General features: G+C 40.5%; 1 protein-coding gene across 1 annotated transcript; it reads left to right on the top strand.

The window, feature by feature from the left end:
• The first annotated feature begins 5,190 nt into the window (after nt 1-5,190).
• LOC145076476 (solanidine UDP-glucose glucosyltransferase 1-like) lies at nt 5,191-6,278 on the top strand. Its single transcript, XM_079022340.1, has one exon. It carries the CDS (start codon nt 5,325-5,327, stop codon nt 6,276-6,278), a length of 954 nt encoding a protein of 317 aa, XP_078878466.1. The 5' UTR covers nt 5,191-5,324.
• Nucleotides 6,279-11,562: the final 5,284 nt, after the last annotated feature.

An 11,562-nucleotide genomic window follows, 5' to 3' on the forward strand; every position in this document is an offset into this window, starting at 1 on the left:
TGTCAGTGATTTTAGACAGGGACATGCGGTTTACTGCCAAGTTATGGAAGAAATTCCACGACGAGTTGGGTACTCGCCTCCATTTTAGCACCGCTTTTCATCCGCAGACGGATGGTCAGAGCGAGCGGACCATCCAGACTCTGGAAGATATGTTGCGGGCATATGTGCTAGACTTCGGTGGTAGATGGGATACTTACCTCCCATTGGCTGAATTCTCCTACAACAACAGCTACCACGCAAGTATCAAGCGTCCTCCCTTTGAGATGTTATATGGGAGGAAGTGCAGGACCCCGATATGTTGGGGTGAGGTTGGCCAGAAGGTCATGGGGAGCATCGAAGTGGTGCTCAAGACGACAGAGAGGATCCAGTAGGTCAGGAGCAGGCTCCAGACCACACAGAGTTGGCAGAAAAGCTATGCCGACAAGCATCGTTCAGACCTGGAATTCCAGGTCGGGGATATGGTTCTCCTGAAGGTTTCGCCTTGGAAAGGCGTCATTCAATTCAGGAAGCGGGGCAAGTTGGGCTCCAGGTACATTGGACCCTTCAAGGTTATAGCCCGGGTGGGCAGGGTGGCATATCGGCTGGATTTGCCAGCCGAACGCAGTCCGATCCACAGCACTTTCCACGTCTCCCAGCTGCGGAAGTGTCTGGTGGACGACTCGGCGGTGGTGTCCATAGAGGATATTCAGGTTGATGACAGCCTGAACTACATTGAGCGGCATGTAGCGATCCTCGACCGGAAGATAAAGGACCTGAGGAACAAGAAGGTCGAACTGGTGAACGTGCAATGCCAGCACCGGAAGGGCTCGGAGTGGACGTGGGAGCCGGTAGACGAGATGAGGGAGCATTTTCCAGAGCTTTTCCAGGATCGAGCAGCAGACTTCGAGGACGAAGTCTAAAATAATTGGGGGAGATTTGTAGCACCCGGTTCTTGGTATGTATTTCATTCAAGTGTTTTTCACAATTTGGATTAAGACTCGACGAGTTGATGGACAACTCGTCGAGTAGTAGCGAATTGGACCCGAGGGTTAAGTGGCGGACTCGTCGAGTCGGCATGACTCGACGAGTAGACTCTGGTAGGACAAAACCCTAATCCAAGGGTTTGCACCCTATTTAAACGTCTTATTCAGCCTCCCTCTTCCCTTATGCTCTTAGAACCCCCCTCACATCAAACCCTAATCGTCCTTGGTGAAGATCTAAGGCCTCTTTAGTGATTCTTGGTGGTTTGTGGTGGCAAGAAGGAAGGAGAAGCTTGAGGAACCAAGAGGCTGGCCAAAGGAGTCAAACTTGTGCATCATCTCCAGTTCTTGGAAGGTATAAAGTCGACACCTTGCTCCTTCTTGTATTAGATCCCTTTTTGAGGAGATTTAGGGCTTTTATAATCTATTCTTGGTGACCAACCATGATTGCAAGCATGGTGGGGGTTAAGGTTTCATATTCAGGCTCATTAAAGGGTTAGAAGGCAAAAAGGGACTGCCTTTGCACCCATGGAAAGCCTCATGCAACTCAAGAGCTTCTTTTAGGGTCTTTTTAGCTCATAATCCCATGCATGCACGTAAATTTCGAACTTTACGTGCTAGATCGATCTTAGGAGCCTAGATCTATCATTTGGACAAGTGTTGTACATCAGAAATCAAGAAATGAGACTTGGACAACCTCTACTCGGCGAGTTTTTCTTAGGAATCGGCGAGTCTGAGGCTTGACTTCCTTTTTCTGTTAGGGTTCAAAGGAACCTAGTGAGTGTTAGAATGGCCATAGAAGGGTCTGAGGGAGTAACCCAACGCATTGGACTTAGCCATAGATCTGGAGTTCATAGGACTCGACGAGTGCATGAGCAGACTCGGTGAGTCCAAGGCAATCTCCCAACTGTTGAAGATGAACTCGACGAGTTGTTCATACAACTCGGTGAGTCAAGGACATGACTTGTTTGTAGGACAAGGATGAACTCGATGAGTTGTTCATACAACTCGGTGAGTCGGATGAAGGTTCATCCGAGGTTGTTTTAGAAGGAGAACTCGTCGAGTCATTGCTAAACTCGACGAGTAGAAGTGTGAAGAAGGACAGATGAAGGGTAGGGACTCGACGAGTTGGAGGCCCAACTCGGCGAGTCAGGTCAACTGGAAGTTGACTATGACTTTGACTTTGACTTGGTCAGGGGTAAAATAGTCATTTTACCCTAAGAACAGTTATCAGTGTCTCACTAAGTGTTTTATGGGAATTATAGCCGGAGGATCACCGGAGCAGCAGTCAGACATCTATCAATCAGCTTTTCAGCAATCAGCCTTATGAGGTGAGTTACCTTCCAGTAGGGGTGGGTCTAAGGCACCAATGTCAGCCCACCAGTAGGTGATTATGGTTAAGATGGTTATCTTTTTGATAATTGTCTGGTTGCTATATCTGTGCTGAGAATGTGTTCAGTAGTAGTAGGGCACACTAGCCCTGGTTACCGGTTGAAAGATACCGAAGGGGTGGATAAAACTCATGCATGTATAGTAGTATGATTATGATATGTCATTATGTGACTCATTATGCTTATGTATGTTATTATGAAACCAATATGTTATGACCTGTAATATGTAATAGGGATAGGGGTGAAATAGTCCCCAGATACCGGTTGAAAGATACCGAAGGGGAGGTTAGTTCCCAGGTACCGGTTGAAAGATACCGAAGGGAGAGTAGCTCCCGGTTACCGGTTGAAAGATACCGAAGGGGAGGGTAGCTCCCGGTTACCAGTTGAAAGATACCGAAGGGGAGGGTAGCTCTCGGTTACCGGTGGAAAGATACCGATGATTATGTGTTATGGGTATGATGAGGGAACTCACTAAGCTTCATGCTTACAGTTTCAGTTTTGGTTTCAGGTACCACTTCGTCCAAGGGGATGGAGTCGGCGGTGTAGCATCGCATCACACACACACATGTTTTCCGCATGGAGCTTTCGGGGAATGTACTCTAATTTATTTTACTTTTGACAAAATGGTTTTTATGGGGACATGTTTTGGATTATCGACACATTGGTTATGACATGAGATATCATTATGAATGTTTTTATACCGATGGTTTTATGTTACAATTTATTTAAAAATGAAATTTTTGGTCTTGATATTTGGGATGTTACATAAGGGATATTCTCAAAGGGTGGAAGTTGCCAAATGATCTAAAAATATGGAGATATCATCTTTAAATATATGATGAAACTCTAAAAACGAAGTGGGTTGGACTGCCCAATTTTCACACCGTGACATGCTAAATGTTGTGTCGTTAATGACCCAATCCAGTAAGACCCAATTTAGCAAGACCCAACCTATCAATATCCCAAACTTCCTTACAACCCAAAACTCAACCTTTTGCCCAACAACTTATGCTCTTAGCCTAAAAACCTGTAACACCCGTCTTCCAGAATGGATCGGTATAAGGCATAAATGAGTCAAAGGCATGGATTTTGGGAAAAACTATATGTCACGACGGGGCCATAGGGAGGCTACGACATGTTGTGCTAAATATGTGAACATACTTCCGGATGAATGTCACGATGTGACAAAAGTATGGTCACGACGTGACAATAACTGCAATCCAAACCCATAATCTTTTAGATTTTCCTCTATATTTAAACCCCTAACCTCATATTTAGGACTTCATTTCCAAAGTCCATCTCCTTCTAGAACCTTAAAACAAACTCTAATACCCTCTTTTTCATTTGTGAGCTTACCCTTGGTAATTTGGTGCACTTGGAAGGAAGAAGAAGGCCCTAGTGGTATAGAGAACCTCTTGGCAAGCTTGGAGTTTGTATTTGAGCCATTTCTGGACCATTTGTAAGTGCTCAAGATCCAAACTTTATGTTGATGTCTTCTAGATCTTGGCTTCTTGTCTCATTTTCTTCATGTTGTGGAAGTTTGGATGGAATGATTCCATAAAGTTGGCAACTTTATGGGTCCTCAAGGTCCCTTGAGGTCTAGAGATCTTTACTTGATCAAATTACGGTCTAATAACTTGAAATAAGAAACATCCCGAAAACTGCATGTTACAGTATTAAACATGAGTAACTTTTAGGTTTTTGTAACAATGTTCATCTATGAACATAAACATATTGCATGAATTGTAATTAGTGGTTTAGTTGAATTATGAAATTCTTGCATTACATATATTAATACTAATAGGCAATGTTCACTTATGAACATGAGAAATTTTTCGTTTTATTGAATACATGTTGACATCTATATCTGAATAAACGTTCATCTATGATGATTATAACTTTCATACATGTTCACCTATAAACATGTATGAACATGATTACTGTTCTAGGTTTTTGATTAAATATTTATTTATGAAGGATGTTTATTTATGAATAAATATTCAATTCTAATGGTTATAAATCTCCGTACATTTTCAATTATGAAAATTTATTCATAATTAATTATAACATTCATATATATTTAGTTATGAACATTTATGAATGTTCATATATTTTCCAATGTTTGTCTATGAATAGTAATCGACAAGTTTAACCTATGAACATTAATCATAAAAAAAAGTTTCATGTTCATGCTTGATGACTTTTCATTATGATTCATACTTTGATTTTTCATTATTATTTACTGAACATCATTAATAACTATTATCTCATTTTTAAAATAAAATAATTATTTTACCATCATACATTTTGATTATAAATTGATCAAATGATGTTGTATATTTCTATGAATAAAAATAATTCCATAATAAAAACACTTCTTATCTTTCTTAAACAATTATTCTTTTATATAATTTTATACATTTTAAAAGTTTTTCCAAACGCTTAAATAAAAATAAAAGCTTCAAACTCTTAGTTACAAACAACAAGCCACCCCAGTTGTTTTGCAAAACACGCCGTAGTATAAGTTTTCAAAGACTTATTTTCGCTTAATAACGGTGGTGAAAATAATCGCACCAGTTGCTTCAAGGTTCAAGGTTTTGGGACCAATTTAATGGCTTTAAGTTCTTCTATCAAAGCCATTACATCGTTATGATTATAATTATATAGGTCGGCTAATATGTCGAAGAGAATATGAACCACTTGTTTTTATCAAAAGTCAAAAACAAACAAATGAACCGTTTGTGTTTCCATTCAAAGCTTTGGTGACATTTGATCACCACTTCTGTTCGTATTATATAGTGAGAAACGAGATTTCTATCATAGAAATTGTTAAATATAAGACTTATACAAATTATGCCAATTAAGCAACAAGACAAAAACTAATTAACAAATTTATCGTACTATAAAAACCAATTTAGTAGATATAAAATAGGTTTTGCTCCCGAAAACGAAGCTGAGGAAACTGTAAAGAATCATGTCGTCGGAGAAAACAAAGTCCTCCAAGGTGACCGGCGCTGGCGACCTTCACGTTGTCTTCCTTCCCTTTTTCGCTTCTAGCCACACCATCCCTTTGGTCCACGCCGCCAGGCTCTTCGCCGCCCAAGGCGTTCGCTCCACCATCATCACCACCGTTCACAATGCTCTCATATTTAAATCCTCCGTTGACCGTGATATCTCCGCTGGGTTTCCCATCGCCGTTCAGACCCTCAATTTCCCAGCATCGGAGGTCGGACTTCCCGTCGGAATAGAAAACATCAACGATGCAACCAATATAGAAATGGCATCTGCAGTCTTCCGAGGCATGATGATGCTTCGGACATCAATGGAACAACTGATTCGTAGTCTTGTTGCAGATTGCATCTTCTCCGACATGTTCTTCCCTTGGACCGCTGACCTCAATATCCCGAGACTGTTGTTTTACCCTTCTTGTTTCCTCTACCACTCCATTTTCCATAGCTTGAAAGTTCATAAACCTCACGAGAAAGTGGAATCGGAATCGGAAAGCTTCGTGGTTCCCAATTTGCCGGATAAACTCACGATGAAGAGGTCTCAGGTCTCAGACTTTTTCAAGTTCAAGACCCCAATGGGTGAGATAATGGAAACGATCAAACAATCGGAGAAGAGAAGTTATGGATTAGTGCACAACACATTTTACGAGATCGAACCAGATTATGCTGATCATTTTAAGAAGATTAAGGGTATGAAAATCTGGCATATTGGTCCACTGTTCCAATATTTTATTCGCAAGGACTTGAGAGGTGGTGGAACGTCGGAGAAGCACACTAGTCTGAAATGGCTCGACAGTCAAAAACCCAAAGCAGTAATATACGTTTGTTTCGGAAGTATGGTATCATGTAAACGGCCAAAATCTCCTTCCACCTCCAAGTCCACCACCACAAGTCGTCGGAGTACTCTCCACTACCACTGAGAGAGAGAGAGAGAGAGAGAGAGAGAGAGAGAGAGAGAGAGAGAGAGAGAGAGAGAGAGAGAGAGAGAGAGAGAGAGAGAGAGAGAGAGAGAGAGAGAGAGAGAGAGAAGAAGAAGAAGAAGAAGAAGAAGAAGTAGTGGTAGTAGTTTGCGAGAGAAGTCAACAACCAAACACTTTCCATTCTTCGTTGTTGATCGTCGTCTACACCACAAACCATCACGACCACGACCGATCACGAACCACCGAAGTGGTGTTCACAGATCGTGGTCGTTGCCCCGTAAACTACGAAGCCCTCCGTTGGGACCGTATCGGATGGTCTTAATAGCTTTTGGGACAATATTGTCAAGTCGTTTAAATTTTGAGATGATTTATAAAGATAATAGGTTTGAATTTTTGTATATATTTAATCATTATATTTAATTTTGTGTTTCATATATTGAAATTCTTTAAAAAGTACCAATATGATTAGAAATATGGGGTTTGCCGGTGCCCGAAGTCCTTTCCAGCCAAACATGAGTTTCCCAGTCAAGAATGAATTTTTTGGTCATCTTCTACTGCCAATTATAAGTTTTCGGTATGTTTGAAATTAGTTATTTGAGTTCTCAATCTCGTTGCAATCGTTCATGAAATCGTTTGAAAGAGATGAACACATACTTTAGTGTGTTTGTGTGTGTGTGTGTTCATGTGTTTCGAAACAAGTGTGTGTATGTGTTCATGTGTTTCAGAACAAGTGTGTGGGCTCATGTGTTTGGAACTTGATTTCAGAACAAGTATGTGTGTTCATGTGTTTTAAGACAAGTATATGTGTATGTGGAACAGCAAAACTTGATCATTTAATTTAGGGGGCTGAAAGTACAATATGTATAAAAGTTGGAGAGCATGGGGGTTACAACCTAAATTTTACATTTTTAGGCCTAATATGTATAAAAATAATAGGGTATAACCTATTTGTTGACAAAAAAACAGAGGGGGGGGGGATAACCCCTTATGGCTTTTATAATGCTCTGCTCCTATGTGTGTGTGTGTCCATGTGCTTCGAAACATGTGTGTGTGTTCATGTGCTTTGAAACAAGTACGTGTATATGTGTGTTTGTGTATTTCTTATCAAGTGTTTCGGTTCATGTGTTTCAAAACTTGTGTAACACCCAGTCTCAGGTACGCATTTAAATTCAAGTCAAATTCCATATTTTACTCTTGGACTCGGCGAGTTGGGGGCTCAACTCGTCGAGTAGGATTGACTCCGGATCGGGGAAATTAGCGACCTACTCGGCGAGTCGGAAGTCAGACTCAGCGAGTAGGAGCTGTCTGAGCGAAACCCTAAATTGGATGGTTTGCACCCTATTTAAACATCTTATGAGGCTTCCATCCCAGCCTTTATCACCTCCAGAGCAATACACCCAAAACCCTAATCCTCCATAAGTGAGCTTGAGCTTTCTTGGTTATTTTGAGTGTTTCTTGGTGTGTTTTGAAGCTAGAGCAAGAAGTGGAAGATAGAAGACCCAAGGGGGAAGGAATAGATCCAGGATCAACAACATTTTCTCCTCACTTTCTGATAATCAAGCTTCATACTTGACTTGTAGTTTCTTAGATCTCCTTGTGGTCATTTCTATGGAGTTTTGGGCCCAAGTAGCTTGATCTTTGGGACTTGGACGTCCCAAGTCAATATATCTTCAGATCTGAAACCTTGGAGGGTCCTCATGGCATAAAGGTGCCATCTTTATGGCCATGAGAACCCCATGTATGAAATAAACCCCGTGTACGTAAAGTTCATGAGTTTATGTGTTATATCGACTTAAGGAGCCCAGATCTACCTGTTGGATGAGAGTTGTACATCAGAACCGAGTTTTGGACATGGACATTAGTCGACTCGGTGAGTCGTTCTTGGGGCTCGGCGAGTCAGGGGTTTGGGTTTCCAATCTTCTATGATTCGATGGAATCCAGTTTAGTCTAAAAGGGATTTAGATGAGTCCAGAGGAAGGACTCAACGAAAAGGACATAACTATGGACCTGGAAGCCATGGGACTCGGCGAGTGTATGAACGCACTCGACGAGTCCAAAGCCATCTCCCAACCCATGAAGATGGTCTCGATGAGTTGTTCATACAACTCAGCGAGTCACAGACTAGACACGATTATATGACGAAGATAAACTCAATGAGTTCAAGGAGGAACTCGGCGAGTGAGTTGAAGATTGTCTCGATGATATATTGAAGGAGAACTCGTCGAGTTCTTGCTAGACTCGACGAGTTGAGTCGGGTTGAGAGACAGATGACAGGGCAGGGACTCGGCGAGTTGGCGGGCCAACTCGGCAAGTCGAGTCAACTGGAAGTTGACTCTGATCAGGATTTTGACTTTGGCTAGGGGTAAAATAGTCATTTTACCCTAAGATCAATATAAATTTTTGACTAAGTGTCTTTATGGAATTTATAGTCGGAGAGTTGCCGGAGTAGCCAGCAAATAGAGGCTCCTCATCGAGAGTTGCAACAGTCAGTCACACGAGGTGAGTTTTCCTCCAGTAGGAACGGGTCTAAGGCACCAAGGCCGGTCCATTTATGTAGTAGAGTATTCCGGGGTTAGCCTGATGCAGTTTGTATGTTTCCGAACTTCGGTCCGATGTCGGGGCAGTCCCGAGAAGTATTTATGTATGCTTGATGTATTTGTGATTCATGCATGTTTATGTGTTATGTTTCATATGTTCCGGACTCCAGTCCGATGTCGGGTAAGCCCGATGCAGTATATGTGACAATGTTATATGCTATGTGTCAGGATAAGCCCGATGTCGGGGTGAGCCCGATGCCCGATGCGATCGGATACCGGGGTGAGTCCGATGTCGGGTAAGCCGATGTCGGGATTCGTCCCGATGTATTTGGGAAGAGTCCCAGAGTTATGTTATTTGCTATTTGTGTTGTATATGTATGTGGTAGTTTGGGGGAGCTCACTAAGCTTCGTGCTTACTGTTTCAGTTTTGGTTTCAAGTACTTCAGCTAGTAAAGGGAAGGGCTCGAGCTGATGACATGGCACATACACACCACAGTTGATTAGCATGGGAGTTTACTCTTATATTTGTTATGAGACCATATATGTTATCAGATTTTATGAGTTTTCAAGATACATGTTTTATGGTTTACACTATGGCAATGATATTTATGTTTGATAAATGATTTTGAAAACGAAATTTTTGGCTTGTATTTTTGGGATGTTTCAAGTTGGTATTAGAGCCTTGGTTTGAGGGATTTGGGCACACTTTTGGGTGTGTCTGAACTCAAACTAAGGAAGTTTTATAAAGTTATCAAAAGAAAAGGGTTTTAGAAAAGCAAAAAGAATTTTTAGAAAGAAAAGAACTTTGAAAAGAGAAAAAGGGTGTGGTGCATGCAATCAGCCGAGCTCAAGTAAGTACTCCCAAATTACCCATACAATTTTATGCTATGATATGATTATCAGCTTTATTAGAATAACATGCTAGATTAGGACTAAGGATCTAGGAAGGATGCCTTATGTGCCTGTTATATATGTTTCATCTTTTTGAGAACTGCATGCTAAGTACAGAAATGACAGTATGATAGCTAGAGTAGTATATGCTTGATTATGTGTACTCGATGCTTGAATGCTGCTTGCTTTGTGCTTTTAGGAGTCTTATTTATCTTTTACTAACTAGTAAATGAATATGTTATGTTACATATTGCAAAGATTAAATAATTTCAGAAGGTTAGGTCTAGCTCTATTTCAGAATCCTAAACACATAAGGTTTCCAGATCCGGTCGGCAACAGACCATAGATCCGAACAAATAATAGCATCAATATAGCTATCAAACAAAACATTTAGCACATAAAAGCATTTTAGGCACCATTCCTAAAACAAACTAGTGCTTGCGTCAATTTAGGTGTACTACCTAACATATTTTAGACACACTCCTCACAATCATTACTTAGCATTCTAAGTTTAAGTCTAGAAATTTCCTACAAATTCCTAGTTCGCTTAAACTAATGCTCTGATACCAACTGTGACATCCCCAATTTCATGGCCAGAAAAGACCGATTTGTTTATGCTTTGTTTTTAAAATCAGAGTAATCGTTTAAAGAAAATTGTTGCGGAATTTGTCCCCAAAATAAAAAAATATGATAAGAATTTATCAAAGCATTTCTTAAAGAAAAGTATTTTCATTATATAACAAAATCTCGGGATGTCATGTTCCGATACAGACACATAAGCATAAACAGAACTTACATTTATTTACACTAATGATTTACATCTCCTTTATTCTCTCAGTGAAATATGTCTTCGTATTGATACCTATGATACAAAGAAAACTGAGTGGGTCAGGCTTGAGAGCCTGGTGAGCATATAGGGTTTTCAACCCATAATAATACATTTATTATATTCAATTATCAACAATCAACCCAAATACCCATCCCCATTATCTTCTTTATTTATTAAGGTTTTACCCTAAGAATCGATTATACTTTCTTCATTCATTCCTAAGGGTTTACCTAAGGAACTGGCACACAGTCCATTTGCTACCACGGTTTATACAACAGGCACTACGTCGCATAGTCACCAGGGTTCATACAATTAGCACTATGTCTCATAGTCACCAGGGTTTACACAATAGGCACTACGTCTCATAGTCACCTGGGTTTACACAAAAGGCACGAAGTCACATCGTCACCAAGGTTTATCAAATAGGCACGAAGTCGCATCGTCACCAAGGCTTACTCAATAGGCACGAAGTCGCATCGTCACCAACTATTCCATCTACCTATGTTCTACCCAACATTTTTGTAGATATAAATACAAACACAATTTAAATCATTTAACACCCGTATAAAAACATCAATTCCAAATCCATCTCAAATAGATAATTAATATATAACACATAGCACGTATTTTATAAAATAATTCATATTTATGTGTAAGATGAAAGTGACTATACACTCACAAATATAAACAACAATATATATACACATAGCACGTATTTTATAAAATACTTCATATCTATGTGTAAGATGAAAGTGACTATACACTCACTTGATCAGAAGATGATCGGGCAGCACTACAGCTTGTAGAAGTAGTGTTTCTCCATAGATCTGGAAGATCTTCACAAAAACCGGCTCCTCGCGGGCAGTGCTTCGACTCGGGAATAACGCTCTTCGGGATCCTCGGGGCTTCGGATCTTGCTTCGGGGCTCGGAAATATTACCGGGGCTTCGGGGTATAAACGGCACGCAAAACAAGGCAAAAACTAGAGAGAAGAAAGAGTTTGAACAAGATAAAATGGCTGATTTCGA

This window comes from Lactuca serriola, chromosome 9 (assembly GCF_051521515.1).
Source record: "Lactuca serriola cultivar US96UC23 chromosome 9, Lser_US96UC23_V15, whole genome shotgun sequence".
NCBI classification, from domain to species: Eukaryota; Viridiplantae; Streptophyta; class Magnoliopsida; order Asterales; family Asteraceae; genus Lactuca; species Lactuca serriola.